General features: G+C 35.6%; 1 protein-coding gene across 1 annotated transcript in view; it reads right to left on the bottom strand.

The window, feature by feature from the left end:
* The window catches only part of TTC16 (tetratricopeptide repeat domain 16), a 361,188-nt gene that overhangs the window by 130,452 nt on the left and 205,907 nt on the right, over positions 1–24,829 (bottom strand). The window contains exons 9-10 of the mRNA XM_044058179.1: positions 20,029–20,170; positions 19,742–19,907 (exon numbers count right to left, since the gene is read on the bottom strand). Of these exons, the coding sequence (XP_043914114.1) occupies positions 19,742–19,907; positions 20,029–20,170 (308 nt within the window). The remainder of the gene's footprint in view (positions 1–19,741; positions 19,908–20,028; positions 20,171–24,829) is intronic.

The raw sequence follows: 24,829 nt of genomic DNA, 5'->3' as shown, positions 1-24,829 counted from the left end.
AATGGGAGCACCATAAAGAAGAGCAGGGAGGAGAGGAGTAGTGGTGAGTGTAGTTTTAGTTGTCCACGAGAACGTTTTTGGCTCGGTAAAGCATTCCTAGTTTGAGTTTTTCTTGTGCAGTTTTGTGTATGCGGGTTAAATGTTAGATTACCATCCACTATCAACCCTAATAGTTTGCTATTAGAAGTGACTTCATTGATTGTATTATCAAGAGAAAAAACTTTAAATTTTGTTTTTTCATGAGAGAGGGATTTGGGTAAAAAATTTTTAAAAGTTGTGAGCTACAAAGGCATGTTTTAGTAGCTGTTGAAGCTTCCTGATTATTTTTTTGGATGAATATCATGTTGTCAGATGTGCAAATGAGTGGAATCATCTGTGTATTGTATTAGGGTGGCTTGTGTTGAAGTATAGAGGGTGTTGGTGAAAATGTTAGAGGAAGGGGACCAAGGATAGAGCCTTGTGGTACAATGATGGTGACTGGGAGGTAAGGAGAGTATGTGGAATGCCATTTTACTGACTGACACCTATTGGACAGGTAGCTTTTGAACCACAAGGCTGGGCTGAGAGAGACCTAGTGAGAACTGAAGTAGGAGTTTGCTGTGGCAAGCTGTGTCGAAAGGTTTAGACAAGTCTAGAAATAAGGAAGGGACTAGTTTGCTATTATCTCTAGCTTTATTGACAGTGTCTGCATAGGTTAGAAGGGCAGTGTTAGTACTATGGGAAGGATGGAAGCTATGTTGTGTAGGGGATAGGAGTTCTTCCTGCAGGAGGTAGTCCAGAAACATTTTTCAAGTACTTTGGTGAGGGGAGAGAATACTTCTACAGGTCTAAGTTATTGTTTGTGAAATGTCCTCCTTTTTGCGGAGTAGTGATGTGACTTTTTCCACAGAGAAGGAATGTGGGATTCCTGGATAGACCTATTTCCAAGGACTGAGATAGGATAGGCAATGCTATTGGATGCTATTTTTAGTTATTCTCTTGGAAGGTCATCAGCTGAAGAAGAATGTGGTTTTATTTGTTTGAGTAGTTTTATATAGGATGTGAGCACAGGTTTGAAGGTGAAAGTGGGTGTGGTGATGTTGGCTGCTGGGCAGGGGAAGGGATTAGATGTTGAAGAATCCTAAGTAAGAGATATGTTATACTATCTATAATAAGAGATGAACTGTATTGCAGTTTCAAGTGGCGAGTTATCTGTAGAGGGGTTTGGGTTGAATTTTTGGATGGTATGTATGATTTCTTTAATGATGTCCAAAAGTTTTTTAGGGTTGTTTACTATTCTGAAAATTATTATAGTATAGTTTCAATTATATCTATTTACTTGCCGTCCTTTTTTCCTTCTCTGCAGTCTCCTGGTGAGAAGGTTCTTCACTCCTTGGATAATCATAGACAGCAAAGGCACAGGACAACACGAAGGCTATTCGTAAGTCTGAGCAACTTTGTGTCTTTTCATCCTAGGACATTGGGATTAGCTGTTTCTAAGCAAATCATCTCCTCCTGGATTTTTAAAGCCATTTCCTTTTGTTTTTTCCATTGCAGATGTCTTTTTCCTCTTTTGGTAAGGTTCATTCTGTTGGGGAGGTTGCATCTTCTGATGCTTTTTTCAAAGGTTTAGACACCAATTCCATCCTTGAGGATGCTGCTTGGTCCTCTGTTCATACTTTTAACAAACATAAGTTGGATGTCGTTTTCAGGGCCAGAGCTGTTTTTGCTAGGGCCATCCTGCATGAGTTTGTAGAGGACTGTTCACAGCTTTCCTCCTCCAAGCCTGTTTCTTACAGTATTCTACTCTCCCTTCAGTTAAGAATACTGCAACACTGAGATGGAAGGATATAGTACAGTTGTGTAAAATTTCACCATAGCAGTAGATGTCCTTTTCATTGTTTCAGTATATGGTCCCTCCCTCCTTTGCCCCTCTGTTTCATGCCCCTGCTTCCTTTTCTCCTGGTTGAGGGACCCTTACGGGTTATTTTCTTTAGTCATTTTCCCTCTAGAGGTGTGTGTTCTCCTTTGTCCGAGACAGGGTCTTGGTTCTCTTAAGGCAATTCAGTCTAGGTTATTGCCAGTACATCACATTTATGCCTTGCGAGGGAAACATACGTGTGACATACAGCGCCTATATGATCCAAGGGCTTTAATATGAAGGACATCTACTGTTCAAGTATACTTGACACAACTGTAACTGGTGGTTTTATTTACTATAAATAGATTCAACTAAATGAATAACCTGTTAATTTTGTTAAAAGGATACACTTTCTTTTTTCTAACCTAATTTTCAGATGAAAAATTGTATACTTCAGTACTTGATACATTGTTCATTGAATCTTAAAATTTACTTTGGAATCCAATTGTGATTTCAAAAAGAAAAAAAGTCACTACTGTACAGTTATTTCTTCCTCTTAAGGGAATACTTGGTATTCAAAAATTGCATAATTTCATGCAAATTAAGCTTTGCATGCAAACAAGACAATTATCGAATATAAAATTAACAAATTAGCATGTTTTGTTGTATGTAGTTCATCTTGTCAAATGTATTTCAAAAGCTGGATTATTCCCACTAAGATTAATTCTAGAGCAACCAGAAATTGTAATAGGGAAACTGATTTTGCATATAAACAAGGAAAACAGATGCTGAAAGTTATTTTTTAGCTCCACTTCTAAATGTAGAAACATTTGGGAAAAAGTAATGATTAGATTAGTACAGTGCAGACCTAGAGCAGCTCGGCATATAACACTAGACGTAACATTTATGGGCTCATTGCTTTAGTATTCACAAGGATGTTAGTCCTCAGCCATATTCTTCAGTAGTTGCCCCCCCCCCCCTCCTCCCAACATGCAAGACTACATTCTTAAGCCCATGATGTTACAGGAAAGATCAGAGAGAGAGTGAGAGTACAGGTAGCAGCCCCCCCCCGGTGCTATGGAAAAGTTAAGCACAGCACCAGAACTGCCCTGGTGGCAGGCTAAGCAAGGCAAAATAATAAAATCTACAGTAGAAAACTAATGTTCCTTACCACTTCCTACTATTCTACTCCCATATTTTTATTACACCATGCTATTCCCCTTCAATATCTCCTGACTACCTTGATTTTTGTTGTCTTCTTGTATCACCTTTCACATAACATGGTCTGAATGGAGAGAGAGAGAGAGAAGTCAGCAAGCAAAGGAGACTTATTGCTGAAATTGAATTCCTCCTCAAATCTTGGCAAGTACCTTCAGGAGGTGGACCCTGTTCACAAAGTCTCACCAAGACAACACTGATGTATACACTGCATATAGCATATGTCATGGAAAGAAGTAGGTCAAAAATTAAAGATAGCTGAGGGGCGTGGCCAAGGATGAACACAGGATAGCAGCAGATTTCTTCAGCTCCACCAATTTCATTACATTGACAGGAATTAATTACTTAAAAAATTAATTCTTGAAGTAATTTTCTTTCTAAATATGTTTGTTTTATATAGTTCTTGAACTATATCTAAAAAAGAAAGGAAATCTTAATAATATTCCTGTCAGAAATTACTTTGGAAATTTTCCTGTCAGTTTATCAGTCTGAAATGAGTTCCAGTAAGACAAATTCTCAAGACTCCAGCATCAAGAAAGAACTTCAGTCTCTGATAATTATAGTCCAGCAACTTACTGCTAAGATGGATAAAATGGATACTAAAATAGACACTTTCATAGAAAAAACTACAAAACAAATAGACTTGTTACATATGGACCTGCAACAACAGAAGATCCAGATGACAGGCATAGAAGAAGTTGTGAATGACATGGAAAATAAAATACAAGAACAGGAAATCAACATTGAGTTTCTGCTGAAACAAAATACACATTTACAAACAAAGCTGGATGATCTGGAAAATAGATCTAGGCAATAACATTAGGATTTTGGACTGCCAGAAAATATTGAAGGTAACAATATTACTTCTTTTTAACAACATGGCTCCCTAAAACTTTAGATTTACCAGAAGCATTCTCTTTTGGTATCGAAAGAGCACATAGATCTATAGCTAATACTAACTCTAACAAAAACTATCCTAGATCAGTTATAGTTAGATTTCTATCATCTTTTGATAAAGAGATGGTTCTTAAATCTGCTTGGGCTAAAGCTCCTGTTAAGTTTAATGAGACAACTGTGCGTTTTGACAATGACTATTCTTCCATGGTAATTGCTAAAAGAAAAGTTTTTCTGCCACTAATAAGGGAGCTTAAAAAAGCACAGTTTAAAACATACCTTCTGTTTCCTGCCAAGCTTAAATCTTCCTTCCTGATGGTCCTAAGGTCTTCGATGATTTAGACTCTGCTTTACTGTTTGTCAAAGAAAAAGGATTTTGGATAAAATAGAAGAAATGGAATGGGCTAGTTCTTCATTAAAGAGATTGGCAACTGAAGCTTCCTGGAAGACTTCAGAGAAGAAGAAGAGACTAAAAACAAATGATTTGTTATATGTTTTTTCTCTCTCATCATTTTAGTTCATTATTAATCTTTTGAATATAGTTCCTGCATTTCCAGAAAGCCACAAATATTTTGGAAAGATTTAATCAAAGTTATTCTCTATGTGCAAAGAAATGTTTTGTTTCATAGCCAGTCAAAATGCCTGAGGATTTAATGGCAGGCTGTGACTCGATTTGTTTTCTTTCTGAAAAAAGTAAGGTTAGTAATTTGATACATTTTTATCTTTACCTTTTTTTCCTTCTTCTTTTATTATTTTCTTTGTTTAAACAATGACATTCTATTTAGATTATGTAGTGGGTAAAGGGTGGGGGGGCAGGGAGAGAACAGTAATGAAAATATCATTAATAGAATAATAACATATTTATTTCTTGTAAAAGTTTATAAGTTCTTCAAATGCTATTTCTAATTATACTTTCTTGATTATACTGCTTATGCTTGTTTGTAAATAATCTGTCATGCTTTAACTAATAATAATCAGAACTAAATAAGAGTAAATAATGTTTTATTTTTAGCTCTATTAATATAAACAGTAAGTAACATTCCATTGTATATACTTCTTACAGCTTTCTCTTACATTTTTTTATTTCTGCTTCACTCCCTTTTATTTTCTACTCTCTTTTTCTTTTCTTTATTAATATATAGAAATGCTTTAGACTGTGTGGGCACAGTGAATAATAGGATTTGTATGAAAATTGAGTTGGGAGAAGAATGCTGAGTTTTATTGCTTGTTGGTAATTTTGAGTTTAATTTCACTTGCATAGAGGCTGTGATGATCTGTGGAATACATTGTGGAGGTTCTGTCATGTTTAGATGCATTTACACTGCTAAATGAATGTTTGTCACTAGTTTTTAATAAGTTTCCATAAAATGTTAAGAGAGACAATCTGGGATGTGGGCTGTCTTATGCACAATGTCCTTGAGTTACCTCAGAATCTTCAAATCACAGAATTCTCACAGAGAAACTGAAAGCAGTTAGTATAAATATTGACAAGGTTATCACACTGACACACCACAGATTCAGGAAAAATACTCTGTTCATAAAATATGTCAGTTATAATGAGATTAAATGATGTAGTTTCTTGTAGTAAGTAAATGTCTTATTTTAAAAGGCATAAAAACTGAAACATTTATTTAAATGTTTTGAAAATCTACTTAACAGCAGCATAATAATCTGTGTTAAAAATTTGTGTTCCAAACATATACTTTACTATAACTCATTTAATTCATCTGATTGACAAACATAAATAATCTTATAACTCTATTCTGGAAGAAATGTCATGTGATATATTTTAAAGCAGTAGGTTAGCATGATTGTAAAATCTGGTTACCAATATGTGTTTGCTGTGCATTATTTTGTATAAAGCAGACAGATTTATTCTAGGGACAGCAAGTAGGATAGTGCTCTACTAACACACAACTCAGTGAGATCAGATATATATATATATATATGTGTGTGTGTGTGTGTGTGTGTGTGTGTGAGTGTGATGGCTTTTTTTTCTGAGAATCTGCATAACTATCCAATATGATTTATAATAATTTCTATGAATACAATATTTTACTCTATTGACAAAATAAATGTTTGCCACAAGTTTTAATAAGTTTCCCGCCAAAAATGTTAAGGGAGACAATCTGGGATGTGGGCTGTCTCATGCATAGTGTCCATGAGTTTCCTCAGAAGCTTCACTCACAGAATTTTCACAGAGAAACTGAAAGCAGTTAGTATAAACATTGACAAGGTTATCACACTGACACACCACAGATTCAGGAAAAATACTCTATTCATAAAATATGTCAGTTATGATGAGTTTGGATGATGTAGTTTCTTGTAGCAAGTAAATATCTTATTTTAGAAGGCATAGAAAATGAAACATTTATTTAAATGTTTTTGAAAATCTACTTAACAGTAGCATAATAATCTGTGTTAAAAACTTGTGTCCTAAACATATACTTTACTATAACTCATTTAATTCATCTGATTGGCAAGCATAAATAATCTTATAACTCTATTCTGGAAGAAATGTCATGTGATATATTTTAAAGCAGTAGGTTAGCATGATTGTAAAATCTGGTTACTAATATGTGTTTGCTGTGCATTATTTTGTATAAAGCAGACAGATTTATTCTAGGGACAGCAAGTAGGATAGTGCTCTACTAACACACAACTCAGTGAGATCATATATATATATGTGTGTGTGTGTATGTATGTATATATGTGTATGTGTATGTGTATATGTATGTGTGTGTGTGTGTGTGTGGGTATGTGTGTGTGTGTGTGTGTGTGTGTGTGTGTGTGTGTGTGTGTGTGTGTGTGTGGGTATGTGTGTGTGTGTGTGGGTATGTGTGTGTGTGGGTATGTGTGTGGGTATGTGTGTGTGTGTGGGTATGTGTGTGTGTGTGTATATGTGTGTGTGTATATGTATGTGTGTGTGTCTGTGTTTGTGTGTGATGGCTTTTTTTTTAGGTAATAAAGGTGTTTCTGAGAATATGCATAACTATGCAATATGATTTATAATAATTTTTATGAATACAATATTTTACTCTATTGACAATAATGAGTTTAAGTAAATGCTCATATACAAACAATTCAAGATTTTTTGGAAGCTGTTGATAGAATTCACATGACAGAAAATAGATGCATCTTAATGCATGTAATGTCTGAATCATATTAGCCAAAGTTTTGATTTAAATGAATGTTAGAACATAATTTTCTCTCCTCTTGATTTCTAACATTAAGATTATTTGAATGCTATTAGAATACAAGTGTTATATATTACATAGATCTATATAATAGTATGAACAGTTTTAAAAAAAAAAAAAAAAGTTTATTTTAGTTTATATGATGCTGTTTTACCAAATGTGTAGTTTTGTCTTGATAGATAATTGAATTGAAAACTGTTAACCTCAGTTAAATATAACTAGTATTAAATTGATAAGGTGGTAGCTGAGGTACTGCTGCTTAGGGTAGGGGTTAACTTGAGTAGTAAATACTGCTCTAAGTTGGAGTTTTCAACTCCAGGCGGGATGCAAGGTTTAATCCTTACATTATTTTCACTTGTTCATTGTTATATGTATATAGTTTTGACATCCACAATATATTTTGTACACTCATTGTCACTACAAACAAAATTGAATCCTATACAAAATCCCATAAGAGATTTAATAAATACAGCTATATTTAAAGGTACACCTAAAAGAGATGTAACATTATTTATCTTGTTATTTGTTATTTCGATCATAAGATTCTTGAGTTTTAAAAATGCCAAATGACATCTTTAAAAGGAATTTCTTTAAACATTAATGGATTGAATAATCCGTGTAAAAGGGCAAGCCTAATAAGATACATTAATCTACACAAGGCCAATCTAGTCTTCCTGCAAGAAACCCATCTCTTGAAAAAGATATTGATAAACTAGCCACTAATAAGTATACAGTATTGGTTAGTTCAGAGCACACTCAGAAAAAAGAGGAGTGGCTATTGTATGGAATAAAAGTATGCCCATTCCTAAAACCATTAAGTCTTATCAGGATGACAAAGGAATGTTTTGTATGGTTACAATACAAATTAATGGGAAGACTTACACTTTAATTAATGTATACTGGATACCTGGAATTGGTATTAATACAGTGAAACATCATATTGATAAGATCATATCATTCTCTGTAGGGGATATTATTTTAGCTGGTGATTTTAATTGTATACTACATGAAAGTGATACTACCACTATAAAAAAAAGAAGAATTACATCTAATGCAAAACATTTAAATGATTTTACTAATTCTTATCATTTGAATGATATTAATAATCAGATAGAGTCAAAATCATTACCATACACCTTTTTTCTAACAGATACAAAACTTATTCAAAAATAGATAGGGTCTTTATTTCTAACCAGATGGTAACAGATTTAATTAATTCCAAAATCATTTCATGTCCTATATCTGATCATAACTCAATTGTTTTTGAATTCATGATGAAAAATACTCATAATGTTCAGATCAAAAGGATACCAGCATACTTAACTCAGCTAAAAGACTATAAAGAATATATACTTTCAGAAGTACAACATTTTCTAGACATAAATAATACTCCTGAAGTCTCCATTGTCTATGTTTGGGATGCCTTAAAATCATATCTGTATGGACAAAGTATCAGATGGTATAATAACAAAAGGAAATCTTGGGATAAGGAATTGTTAGATATTCAAAGTAAACTAGACTCTTATAAACATAAAATAAAGAAAATATTATGGACAAGAAAGTTATTGAAGAAATAAACAAACTAAATGAGAAATACAAAGAAATTTTGACTCATAAAGTTAAAATAACTTTAGAGAAATACAAGTTTTGTCTTATTCAATAAGCCCCAAATACTTACATAGACTTAAAAATAAAACAAAAGATTGAATAAACAAAACCATATCAAAGAAATCTTTTCTCTAAGGAAAAAGAAGAATGTTTCTAGTATACCAGAAATACTGGATGAATTTAGAAATCACTTTCACAAGATTAACCATAACAATATTAACATGGAACCTAAAGATAAAATAAAGGAGTTTATAACCACAAACATGAATAAAAGCTTAATAAACAACAGATTAAACTATTGGACAAGAGTATTTCATATACAGAAGTTATTACACAAATAAATAAGCTTAAATCAAACAAAGCACCGGGTAATGATGGTATTATACCAGAGATATATAAAATCCTTTCTAAAACTACATATTCATTAATACATAAGGTTTTTATTCTGGCCCAAACTGAGTTAATAACCCCATCTTGGCAATATACATTTATTTCACCAATTTTAAAACCTAATAAAGATCCAACTAGATGTTCTTCATATCGACCCATCTCATTACTTAATGTTGATTATAAAATGTTTGAGTATTTTTGCTGATAGATTGAAGACCATTATCCCCGGCATTATAGACATAGATCAGACGGGCTTCATTGTAAATAGAAATACTTTTGATAATATAAGAAGAACTTTAACATTAATTGATTTTGCAAATAGGAAAAAGAAAGATGTAACACTTATTAGTCTTGATATAGGTTCAGCATTTGATTCAGTAAGTTGGGACTATCTGTTTACCTTACTGAAATGCACAAATTTCTCTGATGCATTTGTAAATTTAATTGAGCATTTATACAAAGGAACGCTTAGCTTATATTAAGGTAGGAACATATGTTTCACAAAAAATACCCATTCTTAAAGGTACAAAGCAAGGATGTCCACTTTCTCCACTTTAGTAATGGAGCCTTGGGCTAATTTGATTAGAAACAGTACTGACATAGAGGGTTTTGAAATAGAAGAAAATACAACATCAAAAATTTCAACTTTTTGCAGATGATGTTCTAATTACATCAGCAGGATCTAATTCTTCTATGCAGTCTTTATTTGATAAAATGATGAATTTTAAAAGTATTTCTGGTTTAATATTCAATGAAGAAAAAACTAAAATACTACCTATATATACACAAAAAAATACTCTCAGTGATTTTACTAAATATGTACCCAACTCAGGTCAGATAACTTATTTAGGTATAATACTATCTAAAGATATTAAATCTATTATATATAATAACTATAATACCTGTTTTCTTAATATACAAAATCTTTTTAATACCTGGAATAATATGTTTTTACTATGGAGGAGAGACTTACAATTATTAAAATGATAATATTCCCCAAGATTTTATACTTAATACAATCAATAATACTTTCACCTACAAAAAAAACTATCAAGAAACTGAATACACTAATGTTAAATTTCTTATGGGCACCTAATAGACCTAGGATTGCATTAAAGAAACATACTAATAGCTGGTCTCAAGGGGGTATTTCTTTTCCAGACTTTAATTTATATATTATCTCTTCTATTATAAAAGTTATTACTTTATTAATAGATCGGTCATATGCAAAATGGAAAGATTATTGGGAGCTAATTAGTATGCACTTCATGAAAATCTCCTTAACACATAAAAATATGATTATAAATAACTCCATGTTGTGGTTGCTAAAGGAATTTTGTACTTCACCTATTACACCTAAACATATGGTCTGTTACCCATTAAATATTATTATTAGTTATCGTAACTTTATATTCATGCACCCTAAGTATAGGGAATGGAATTTTATTGTATTCCTATAATTTATACTCTGGGTATGCTTATGTCATCTACTTCTGAAGGAGCTCATTTAGCTATAGATAATAATCTAAAGTACTGCTATCAGCTGATATCTGATAATAAAGTTAAAAATCTAGATTTCTTAAAACAAGAATTTGATCTAAGAGAAACTTGCTGGTTAGAGGTTCAGATCTTTAGACAACATCTCATTGATAGAATAGATCTAATGTCTATAACAGTTAAAGAATCTATTCCAAAACTGATTGATTACTTGATAATAAATTTACAGCATAAAGTTTCTGATAAAGGTAAACTTTCATATATACATAAAATTATCAGACAAGAAACTTTTACAATGTAGATTCATACTGGAATTATTTCACCTCTATTAATGGGGACCCACCAACTCAACAAGATAAACAATATATATTGGAATCTGCTTATAGAACTACATCTTCCATTGTCTGGAGACTTTATACATGGAAATTTTTACATAGATCTTTTATACACCTTTGATGATGAATAAAATTAATAATAAAGATAATCTATGTAAGAGATGTAATGTAGAAATTAATGCCGACTGGGCTCATATGTTTTATGACTGTATGAAGTTGAAAGAATACTGGAAGTCAATTAATGAATTTTTGCAGGCTCTTTTTACAGATAATTTCATTATTTCTAAGTCTCTTATATTATTCAACACACCTGTACCTCAATGTGTTAAAAGATTAAGCTTCCCTTGTTATGGTCTATCCTAGCAGTGGCTAGGAAAATAATAACTAGAAATTGGATTTCAGATACACCTCCTTCGTTCAATGAATTTAAAATGTTATGAATATAATGTGTCATATGGAAATAAGCACAATTAGAATGAGAACAACTAGAAAAACATCACATTTTATTATATGGGATAATTTACAAAATTTGTTAAAAAAATTCTAATTTCAATAGCACAGTATTTTAGTTTAATTGATCTGATTGTAGTGGATGTCTTTGTAAATACTTTAGTTGTTTTGTTGAATATTATAATAATACCTATTTTTAATTATTTGTATAAAATTGTTATGATATTTCTCTTATATGTTAAAACAATAAATTTGTTTAAAAAAAAAAAAAAAAAAATTAAAGATAGCTGGGTGCACAAGACCAGGATAAAAAAGTGCCTAATCTTGTAGGTGCACTGCTGCCAGGACTGGAAAAAAATGACTGAAGAATCCTCAAAATACAGAAACATTCCTACAATGGGCCCAGGGGTAGGATCCACCCCTGTTGTAAAGTAAGCATCAGTCCACAAAAACTGATGGGTCGAAGAGCCATAAAGACAGAGTGTACTACTGAGGATAAGAAAGAAAACTTTACAATACAAAAAATAAGAAGACAGAGGAAAAGGAGATTAGTAACAGAGAAGTTAAAGAAATAGAAACTGAGGTTATGGAGTACCTGTGAAGTGCAGGATTCAGTGTAGAAAATCTAATTCAGAAAGCACCACAACAGGATAAGAACAATGGATATCCAAATTAAGGGGAAACCAGTGGAAAGGGAAGCAATTGGTTAGGTGCCATATGAAGATATTTTGGAGCAGGGAAGGATCAGGAACTTGTGTAAACTATGACACAGTCAATGCTGAGGAGTGATAGGCCAGTGAGTTCCCATATGACACAGCAATGGATGGCACAGGATGAAATGGAAGAGAATGTGTCGCAGGAAGATGCTGTAGAACTTTCTACAGAATGTCCGCAGGAAATGGGAAAACAAGGGATGTGCTGTCAGTTTAGAAGAAAATGAGCTAAGAGAAGAATTGCTTGATTTAAAAGACACTGATAGACATATTAAGATCAGTGAAAGAAATAGACTGCAAAGTTCAATAAAACCCAAAAAGTTAGAAGTTTGATAAAACAATGAACATAGTAATTAGGACTGTCCATAGAGATCCATGCGATATATAACAGAAGTAAACAGGATACATTACTGTGCAGCTAAATTAATAACTGATAAAGTTTTTCCACAAGAACACAGGGTAGTGAGGGAAAGGAAGGGGAGTAATTGAATACCATCATGGAAATATCGAATAGAAAAAACTATAAAGCAGTTAAGACAAGAAGTGTTACTGTTAGACTATAGAAAGGGAATAGATAAACAAAAATACTAAGAATGATAGATGTGATAAAAGCAATGCACAGTATCAGAACAGGCCAGGATCTATCATGCACTATTGCACATAAACTAAAAATCGCAGTACAGGCAGAAAACCTTAAAAGATAAGCAGATTCATATAAAAAAAAAGTACATAATAAACAATTTATTGATGACCCCAAAAAGTTTTATTGAGAATTGGGAAACAAGGTGAAAGGAACTGAAAGACCACCAAAAAAAAAAAAAAAAGAAATAGCTGCATTTCGGAGAAGTATTTATGAAGATCTTGTGGAATGTAACAAAGATGTTAAATGGATGTGTAAAAAAAAAAAAAGTTTAAAGGTACAGGATATGAAATGGAATGAAGTAACAGCCAGAGAGCTTGAAACCAAGTTAAGAAAAGCCTCTAATTGGAAAACCCCAGGCCCAGATGCAGTAACTAACTTCTGGTTAAAAGTATTAACATCTTTGTATGAAGATTTAGCCATGAGTAAGAACCATCTATATGTGCACCCCAAACAGACACCAACCTGGCTAACAACAGGAAAAGCAATGCTCGTACTTGAGTGAAACCTGCAAGCTACCCTAAGAATTATAGACCAATAATTTGCCTTCTGACATATAAACTATACACTGGAATTTATGCCGACAGAAGTTAGTCATTTAGAAGAAAACTCAATTATGGCAGTAGACCAAAAAGGCAATAAGAGTCGTATGGAACAAGGGATCATCTGTCATAGTGGAGAATTGTAAAAAGGGGAAGAATCAAAGTATGGCATGGACTACAAAAAAAAATGATAGTATCCCACATTCATGGATAAGAGTGCTTAAAAATGTGTAAGATGCACCCTACACTGATCGACTATATTACAGTGACCATGAAACAGTGGCAGACCACTTTGCAATTAAGCCATGATAAAGGAAGAATTATTATTCCAGGGATAAAACCTCAAAGGAGGATATTCCAGGGTGAGACTGTAATCTGCTGCTATTCTGTCTTGCCCTTAACCCATTAAATTGGCTAACAGTTTAGGCCATGGTTATATTTTGGCTCTTACAAAACAACAAAGTGTTAAGACTTCACATATTTTTGTCTGTTTAAAACTGTACCGCTTATCAGATGAGGAATTGAAAGCACAACTGCAAGTTGTCAAAACTTTTTCAGTTGATATAAGAATGTCATTTGGTCTTGATAAATGTTCAAAAGCAAACTTTAAAGCAGGAAACTGCAGCACCAAGAAAACATCAGTTTGGGACAAGAACATGATCTAAAAGAATTGATCCTTCATCAATTCCCAAATATTTATACACTCCCTCTTGCTCAACAATAAAACACAAACAAATGTGAATAAATCTTAGTAAGGAATATTTTAGAAGACTTTAATCCTGAAAACAGCATTGACCTATAGGAACAAAATTCAAGCTATAAACCAATTTGTTCTTCTTGTCCTAACTTAGTTTGAGTGAGTGACTGGCTACAAAACGTGTTGGAAAGATTAGAAAAGAAAACAAGAAGGATGCTTAATGCTCACCAAATGATTTATAAAAATCTGTGTAAACAGATTATATATTCCCTGTTCTGAACGACGTATGGGTCTCCTTGAAATTGATTACATGTATAGATCTGCAATTATGGGACTGTACACATCTGCTGACCTCAAGACCCAAAAGCAGTAACTTTTGAAACATGAAGAGGATAAAGCTAAGATGACTTCCTGTTTAGCCTAGCAGAAGCATATAGTTGTCAAACAGGAAAGGAAATCAAACCAGAAATAGATAAAAATCAGGCAGCAACTGAATGTGCCAAAAAAAAAAAAACACAAGGTGAAGGATCAGATGTAGAAAATGGATAAATGTAGTTGCAAGTATAGAAAATATCTGGAAGAACCTCATGTTGATCTGGATTGAATGCAGGAATGGTTAAGGAAAGGTGAATTCAAACCATGAGAGGAAAGGTGAATATTGGTGGCCCACGATAGTGGACTATGTGCATGTTGGTTTACAAAGTCTACTGAACATTTTTTTTTTTTAATTTAATATTTGTTTACCAGGAAAGTCTGATTATTGGAACAAAGCCAATTTTCACGGAGGCCCGGGGGAGAAACTCTCCAGATGCTTGTCTTTGTAATGGGGGAGAAAACCCACATGGACACAGGGAGGACATGCAGACTCCGCACAGAAGGCACCCCAACTGAGAATATAACCAGAGAACCTCTTGCTGTGAGGTTACAATGCTACTGCTGCACCACTGTGCTGTCCTGTGGGAGAAACTGACAAATCTAGGTTTTGTAAAACAGAATTGGAAACAAGTCGCATACCTCATTTCTGGTTGACATATCAATGGTAGCAAGACTGTTGCACTGGGGATTGTGCAAACATTATGGCATGAAGTGGGTGAAAAATACTGGAAACATGAACCACAAAGCATTATAGAAAATTATGTCTACATTAGTTGGGATCACCCATTCCCAACAGTTCAAAAGATAGATGTGAGAAAACCAGATATAGTGGATGTGAGAACCAGATATAGTGGTCCATGAAAAGAGGACAAAAGTAGCATTGATCATTGAAATTGCCACACCCAGTGACTACAGTGTCTTGAGTACAGAGAGATGCAATGTCATAAAATATCAGGATTTGCAGGCAGAAACGAGAGCAATGTGGAAGAAAGATAACCAGACCATTCCAACAGTAATAGGAGCAACAGGTCTTATAAAAAAGAATCTACAATCTTATTTATATAAGTTACCAATACATATAACCCTATACAAATTGCAGGAGTCGTCATTACTGGGCGCATAGCGGGTGCTGCAACGAGCACTTTTGGCTGACCTCAAAGATTGAAACAATACTAAATTTCATGAACTTTTATTAGTTTGACTTGGGAATGAGGTCTATTCCTGTCATGGTATTAGAAACCCAAAGGATTTGGCGAAATTAAAAAAGGGAGGTACCCATCTATACATCTCTCTACACAGCACAAACCAAATATTGACGTTATAGCCTCTCTTTACAACAATTAATCTCTCTCAACCTTAATCTCACTCTGCATATCTACTTTTCATCTATTTTCCACTTCTGCCACATTCACTGTAGGATATGACCACTTGATGTGCTGCCATTTCTACCTACATCCCCTTGTGTTGTCCGTTTTCTCTTAGTTCCTCTTGCACTCTGCTGTATGAACTATCACTTCTAGTAACATGTTACTTAAACGCACTCTTTTTCCTCTCAGACTTCAAAGCATGCTTTCACAAATTAATTTCTCTTCATTCTTTACACTTTTTGAGTCATTCTTGCACTCACTAGATATTCTTCATGACCCGCACGACTGTTTTCTATTGAGATATTTGTTGTCTTTTGCAAAACTGTTTCACTATGTATTCTATCCACATTCATTTTGTTCGTGTTTGAAGTAATGTAATTTTATTATCTGATTTTTGAACATTTTGTAAATGTATTGTACTTGAAATTTTTCTCCTCCACTGAAGAGGGTAACTTGTGCCCAAATGGACAAGCCCTGTAAGTAAATCCTAATGAATATAAACAATGCAGATCACTTAAATACATATTGCCACTCAGTGGACTGAACATTGGCTCATTTGGTCACTACTGATGTGACTCTCAGATCTCTCTCTTACAAATGGAATTTGTATCAACCCCCCCCCCAAAAAAAAATATACATGTATAGATACTTATGCACGCACACACTGATACTTAATGAAGCATGATGTCGGCATTTAACTGGATGGGAGTGACATAAATGAAAATTGCATGTGTAAGAATCCTGCACTTCTAACAGGAAAACAGAACCAATACAGTAAAACATTGGGTCTATGTTAAATCATCGAACACTTAAGAGTGAAAGATGATTTATCGAACCCATGTAAGTGAAAGCTTACAATCTCGAACACTTAGAACAGCGATTTTTTTTTTTCAGGGGAAAAAAAATCGCTGCCCCCCCAATTTTTTAAAAACATTACATAAAGTGGGGGCTGTGCCCCCCACATTTAAATATACCAACTCCAAGATCGCACTACAGTCATGAAAATGGCAAAGTAATGGAAGCGGCCAAGAGATTTCTTTCCCTGGGAAAGAATTTGCTTATATATCATACTGCTATTTTGCCTTTTAGTGCTTTCAAGTTCGATCAAGATGCATTTGAAAGAATGCATCTTTGATCATTTAAGAGGAACCCTAAAACATTTGATCTTTATTGCCAAAATTTCATGTCATTTATTTTTGAAACAAATGTGCGTTCAAATTTTGATCAATAAGCAAAAGAAAAAAAACCTTTAGACATTTCCAGCAAAGCAGAATTATTAACATGTTGGCAGTCTAAATGGTTAATAGAAGAACACAGATAAATTCAAATATAACACAGTAATCAGTTTGTCTTCTGTTTTTCAAGAGTCCATGATTTAAAATTATGGTCTGAAGCAAAAGTGATTGCCTATTTTATTTGTTTGGTAATGAAACACGTTCTTATCTTCAGCTAGTGTGTTAATTCCATTGGTCGTTTTGTTTTACATTTGGATTTTGCTTTTCCAGCGACATATTTATCCCAGTCTGTGCACATTTCTTCAGTTTCATGTGCAGGTCTGAGTTAATCTTTCTAGGAGTCTGGATATTGCTACATAATGTTGCAGAATCTTTATGTAATAAACTTTCACGAATTAAGTAGCTACCTTTCAAATTCCTTTAAAAAAAAAAGGTATTTGTGTATTATCGCAACGAGATTGCACATCTCTCGCAAGCAGGTTGCAAATCGCTCATTGTGCAAATTATGGACAAACAAGTCATTGCCCTTACTGTCATGAATTTTGAACAATTAGTAACCTGGAAGTGACATTTCACACTTATGCTATTCGTAGTTGTTTCAACCTGAGCGCCATGTGAAACCAAAGGACTGGCTTTTTCTGAGAGCTGGTTGTGTAAAAAGCAGTAATGCAGTTTGTCAGCTTTACCTTCTTAACATACTACTTTGGCCCCTGGGAGTGCTACCCTCCTGTATGCATCTTAACTGACACCACAATGTTAAAAATTTCACATTTCTGCACGATGTCTTGTCACAGTTCTGAGAGGGCTTAGGAACAGTTAACCCTGTAGCACATCAGTGGGGTAAGGGAGTAGCCAGAAAATGTCATATGCTGACACCCAGTAAACGTAGTCCTGTCAACGGATGTCTTCTCTGCTTCCACTTTTCAGTACAGCAGAGAGAAACACTGGTACTCATTGAATATCTACATCATTTTCACAGTGGTTGCATCTACTAAAGTTGTTGTGGCATTGGGATTCGGTGGCATTAACTTACATTGTCTTGTATTCTGTTAGCACAGTCTGGTCCACAGCATTTAAAATGAAAACCGTCGCTGACTGACCTGAAGGTAGAAGAGGACTTTGGGGCTCAGTAGTACTCCTGGGGGATCAGACAATGCCATAGAAACTGTTTAGTACCTTTTCCAACCCCTGCCACAGCAAAACACTAATTTGGCCATAAGTTCAAGGATTCTGACAGATGTGCAATCTGGTTGCGATAATATGCAAGTACCAAATAAAATCTGCTCTTGTCATCCATTTCAAGAGAAATATTTTACCTCAGCTGAGAGGAACCAAATGATTATATTACCTTACTGCTTTAGTTTGTCATAAGGCATAATTACAATATAGATGCCAGTTCTATTGAGTTTTAAGGATCTCTACATTTTTATTGCAGTATGAAGGTGAAATGATTTTAAATCTGATCTTACAGCACTCACAAAAGAAATTATATCTGTTTTCCTAGAAGCAAAAAGTGATGCAACACATCAATGGTAACAAATTTTAGTGGACTAAAATAAAAATCGGGTATAATAATAAAAAAAAAAAATCTTCAGAAATATGGGATACATTTATAGGCTCTCTATCACAATTTAGACCACTTAATCAGTATCTACATTAATTTATTCACATGCATCATTTATTAGTTAGCCTATGTCTGCTGCATTGTACTTCTGATGACTACTAATCTCCTTTTGTTCACACACAACTTTTTCTTTTAGGATATATGTTATGAAGTAAACTATGTATATAAAGTGCATTATACTATGTAACATGCCAATAATGTATATCAATTAAAGCAATGTAATAATTTAAAAATATGTACATAAAGATAAATGTGTATTTGAAAACTGTATACTTAAAGGTAACTGTTCTCAAAAGTGGTGAAATGACTCTAAATATAGCACACAGAACAGAGTATGGCAGTACTTAAACTTAGCACAGTTTAAATGCAATTTTACTATGACGTTCTGTAATGAATGCAAGCTGTAACTTAAACTTACTTCCTTGTACTAATTGGATCTTACAGGAAAGTATATACTATAAACTTCTTTTTTTGCTTGAATAAAATAGAGATTTTTTTTAAAAAAAGTTTACCAGTCTTTCTTATCTTGAGATGCATGTAATTTAATTTTTTTATGAAAAATGCAGTTTTGTGGGTACTATCAGAGAGAGGTGTAGCTAGCTTTGGAAGTGCCTGGGGCTACTATCCCTAGTGGTGTCCACCTTCCCAGCTCTTCTTTTGAAGAGCAGAAAGTTAATTTGTTGTACTGACACATTAACCATGTGGCTGGATACATACCTCTTCCTCCTGACTCAACTCTTCAATGAAAGAACAAAAAAAGTCTACAGCTGTGGGTACCTGGAGTTCCTGAAATTCAGAAGCCAAATGGGTCCCATTTCTGTGCCCTGTCCCCAACCCTAGCATTTGCTGCGGTTTATACCACACAGAGCACTACGGCACTCTGCTTTCAGTTGAAAAAAGAAACAAAATGTTTCACTTCTAAACTACAGCTTAGAATGCACGTTACAGTGCTTGAGCTTGACAGCAAATGCAATACCAGCTTTTCAAAGGCAGTATGCACTAAACAGTGATTAGCATGAATGTTAGTCTGATCATGCCCTCTCTTACATTTTGCTCCTGGGGCAGTTGACCCCTTCATCCCTCCATATTATTATATTAGGGAGTATATCAACAACTTACCTGTTTGTTTTTGGGACTCAGTATCAGAGCAGTGAGAGCATCATTTTTGCTACCAACATCATCCTGAAGTTTTTGACGCACAGTGGCTCGGTGTAAATAATAATGACAAACTGTGGGATTATCCTGGATTGCTTTAGAAAACCTTGATTCTGCTTGCCGGTACTTCCTGCAGATGAAAACCAAACAGAGTACTGATCTTATTTAAATATACTACTGCAAACACTTAAAGAAATCAGAACCATCTGTAAATAAATGAGAGAGAAAGACAAGCAATTCTACTGCTTTACCCCGAGTGGTAATCCAGCAGGCCAAATTCATTTTGTACAGCTGCAATTCTGGTTTGTATACTCCTATCAACCTGGTCCAGTTCCAGGGCCTGACCGTAATCGGCTAATGCAAACTCCAGCTCTCCCTGAGCAAAGAAGCAGTCTGAAGTGACAGATAAAAATATTAGTCTTTTGTTGCATTTTACATTATTTGTACATACTGTAATAAATGTCGCCATCTGAAGTAATAATGTAACCAGTAAAGCACCAGGCATATGAGCCCCAACAAATGACTACCCAATCACAAGCAATGATGTAACCATGTAAAAGTTATTCAGGGAGAACTTGTACGCAACAGATTTATGTATAAATACTTTCCTGTTGCATTACTGGAATAGTGACCTTCTCAGTTACAGCCCTTCCCTGGCTATATGTTCATAGGCAAGTACTAGGCTAAACCCTGTATTTACCCTGGGTTTATGAGGCAAACACTTAAAACCTTTGTCAAACTGCAGCCCCATGTATTCTCCTCAACTTCTTACATTCTTTAAAATTCGGAATGAAGCACTTGAGTTGTTGCAGGATTCTGTAGAACTTTTCTGAGTGTTTTATACAGTTATTAATGTACACTTGAACATTTAAACAAAATTAAATTTGATCTCCAGTGTCTAGTATTAAAGCCACTATTTACTATTAAATCAAAACCATAAAAATATAAAATGGCTAAGATCCTTACCTCAGAGATGCAAGGTACAGGGTTTGATTCTGAGCTGTGGTTGTTGGCTAGGCTTGTAATAGGCTCATATGGAAATACTAGGCTATGTTAATGACTGTTCAAGCAGCTTTGTTTTAAATATCAAATAAGGGCTGACAAAAAGTTTGTCATTCAAAGCCTGACATAATAAAATGTTGGTTTAATTTTAAAACCTGGTATGCACTATGCATATGGTATCAGCTGCAATTAAATTGTAACCAGACACTGTTTAAGTAGTATACTGAACATTTGTATAACAGAATTGCTGATATTTACCACACTTCATGTGCCTCTAGCTGTTCTTTTCCATACATAAATGAGCCATAAAAAAACTACACAAGTGGGTCTCCACTGTGCATTGAAGTTTTGCAACTAGACAAAGCCATGCAGGGAAACGCATGCGGAGAAGCATGAGACACAATCCAAAGGATAGATGTGCACTACACTACACAATTTCAACATAATAGAAAATGTGAGTGCTGACCAATGTGTCTCAACATAAAGCAGTGCTTGCGGCATCAGGGCTACATGTGTTACTGCATCCCTCAGCGGGATGGCACCAAGCGGCCATGTAGTGTTGGAAAGTCATTGCTGTGGTGTTTTCATATGTGGGCAACTGTTGAATGCATAAAATGAAGGGAAAAGGGTGTGCAGCAAAGTAAGAAATGGGAAGGAGCAAACAGTCATGCAAAAAGGCAGTATATAGGAGTGCACATGGTGGAGGAGGAGGAGGGCAGTAACCTTTTGCAGGGACAGGGCCCTATTTTTCCTTTATATGTAAATAACAGAAGGATGAAAGAAAACAAGGTGAAAAGGGATAGTTATGACGGTGTGTGGAATTAATCAAACAGAACATCTGAGGCAAACAGGGTGCACATACTAGAATGGGAAGAACAGGGATGGATAGAGACTGAGGATAAAGTGGTGATGCAGAGGATTGTACTACGCACAGGGTATAGGGTAGGATAATTTGATGGATTAGGGTGGTAAGTGGTATGTGCCACACCCTCCACTCTGGCATGATTGTAGGGGGGCGGCTGGTCAATTTAATCTGCAATTTAGTCCAGTAGGGTCTCTATCAAATCTATATACCTGACCATTGCTCTCTCCACTGTATCCTCCACCACCTGCTCTAATTACACTGGGGCCACTTTGGGCAATGCAGATCGGCTCCATGCCGGGGGATGTTGGTCTTCCACCAACAGTCTGATCCCGTCATCATTATCATTGTAGCTAGAGTCTCAACAGGACACGACACAGTGGAGTTGCCTACTGAGCAAATCTATCATCTGGAGTTGTACTAAGGAGACAAGATGAGAAGGTGGCCATTAATTTATCTATAATGACATTCAGCTGAATTAGACATGTTCGCACTTGTGAGGATAACTAACTATGGCCAGCCTCAAGGCACTCCTGCCTCCTGTGAAAGGCAGAATGACTTGACATGTTTGCCTCATGAGAGGTACCTTGGACAACTATGGTTATAAGGTGAGACGCTTGCAGAACCGATGCAATCCTATAATTACTTCGCTACCTGTGTGACAGACAGCAGACATCTGTTTCCCCTGTGCCGATCTTTATGAATATAAAGTAAATATGTCAGAGGTGTACAAGACAACACACTATGTACTAAGATGTCACTGAGATTGTCCACTGTAACAGTACCCAAGAAGGGGGCCTTGTAGAAGTCCATACAATGTATAAGATGTGTCATAAGCAGTGTTCATCACCACCACCTGAAATGGAAGATCTTGATAGTAGCAGACACCAAATTACTAGGGTAACTTTGGGAAATACTAGCTAGTAGAAATGACAACTCCCAAATATAAGAGGATAAGCTATAAAAATACTTCTATTTCATTCAACATGATTGTGCTTAACTGCCACTTTCCATGTGAGAAGATTCTCAGGGTCCTTGCACTGCAGGTAACATAAAGATGCCTACATTATCTTGTCCTGGTGATGCCTGCGGCTTGGACAACTTCTCAACAAGGTCATACCAGGTACCTACCTTAAATGCACCATCATAGGGACATTACAGGTGCTCCATGAAATGGCCATGAAGGAGATGAGCATAATCTTGTACTTCTTGACAAACTATGCAGGTTTATTATGGTGGGGACTATTGGAAGCTATCTTTCTCCTGAATTTCTTCTAAAAATGGTGTCGCTTTCATGATTAAAAAAATGGCAGCCTGTGGACCAAGCCTGCAACATGATTTCTGCATCATGCCTACCCAAAAAATAGCAACTTGTGAATCTGTACAGGTCCTCAATATGAGTTTATGGTCACAGACGGTGGTTATCAAGGTGACAACAGCTGGCAGCAGGGACAACTGTTAAATATGCCTGCTGTATCGATTCACATATCTTTCCCTAAAGCTATCGTACAGCATATCCACAAAGCTGTCCCTTTGATTTTAGTATGGTCTAAGCAGGTTACTCCTTTGACTGTAGCAGTCATTCTGTACAGATTTTTAGATATTGCTCTTAGAAATTTAGAAAGTTGCTAGAGTAACACGGCTGAAATCTGAAACTCAAATGTATGTCACTATATTTAGTGACTTCAGTCCTGAGATCATCCCAGTGATTTATCAAAAAACAAATTTTGAGGAATAGACCAGATATTTGAGGCAAAATTTTGGACATTCTGCAAAATTCTGGATGGTTGAGAGGTATGGTATCCTTGTCTGGAGGATGATACGGGATGGTGTTGGAGAGTTTCAGTTCTGTTAAATGATGTCCTGTTACATGCTTACAATGCCTTGGCCTGTAAAGGCTGGTTGACAGTAGTCCATGACCTAAATGTAGAGTGCATCTTCATCCCTTTACCTCATCAGTGTTGTAAGCATGTCACTGATATGACATGCTACACCAAACCAAAGGTCTGTTCCACAGCAGCTGAAAAGCAGCCTCTAGGGAGGGGGGTCACCTAGGAGCAGCAAGCAGATACTAGTAGAGCTTCTCTGGTGTCCTCTGAGGAAGGCACTGACTCTATTCTTGGAGGAGAGGACACAGACATGAGAATGGATCCACCCTTAAATGTCTCAGAGGATGATGATCCAATTTAGTGCCTTTTAATTTGGGTTTCTCTGCAGCTGCACTGAACATGCAAAGTTGGGTGACCACATAAACTATTTGCTATGTATTTCTATCAAGTATCCAGCCATGTCAGGATGGCAGTATAGGCAGGATGAGTTTGTATGGTACACCTTGCATGGGTACAAGGACACATGGTCATTCTGGTCTGTCTCTTGCTGTACATTCACAGGGCACAGCACTATCACATTGAAACCAGTAGAGACTGCAGCTGATGTAGGTGTCTGTGCTGGGGCTGCTGACAAGATACAGATAACTGAATCAGTCTGACAGTGATGCTATCCAACAGTGATGCTGTCCATCTCCATCCTGGATGTGCACCCACCCTCCATGTAGGGTAAAGGTGTAGGCTCATACACAACATCATGAGGTTATAAAGTATAAGAGCTCACTACTGGAAGTGGGTGTGGAATTCCCCGTGGTTCCAATTTTCAGTGTTACTCCCTCTGCAATTGTGGCAGCAGATGCTCACACAGAAATTGCTATACCAACGATTATGCAGCCTCACCAAGTTAACTGATGGCACCATGTGTCACAAGTGGCCCCTGACCCATGGGTGACACTCAGAGTTAATCAGATGTTCAGTATCATCCAACCATAATCTACTGCAACCCAGTCCATGAGCCCCACTGCTGTGCTGCAGGGCATATGTGAGGACATGAAGATCAAGACTACAGTGCTGATAAGTTTTAGCTACAGTGAACACTGCTTCCATATACACCTCCATGCAGAGGAGTAACGGTATCACCATCACTGCATTCACTGGTAGTGTTGTCCAAGATCAGCAGAGAGTATGCAACAGAGGTAGTAGCCATGTAGGGGGTGTTATAAGGCAAAAATATAGAATGGTCTTCCACTTCTTCTCATGACATTGACCCTGCACTGGCAGGGGAACTCATGAGTGGGCCTCATACTGGTCAGTCTGGAAGTTAAGCACCATCTATGTCAGTGACCACAAATGCTAGTCCAA

Source organism: Protopterus annectens, chromosome 16.part0, assembly GCF_019279795.1.
Source record: "Protopterus annectens isolate FY-2018-M chromosome 16.part0, PAN1.0, whole genome shotgun sequence".
NCBI lineage: Eukaryota > Metazoa > Chordata > Ceratodontiformes > Protopteridae > Protopterus > Protopterus annectens.
Note: the sequence above shows the minus strand (reverse complement) of the source record. Positions and strands in the feature narration are given on the sequence as shown.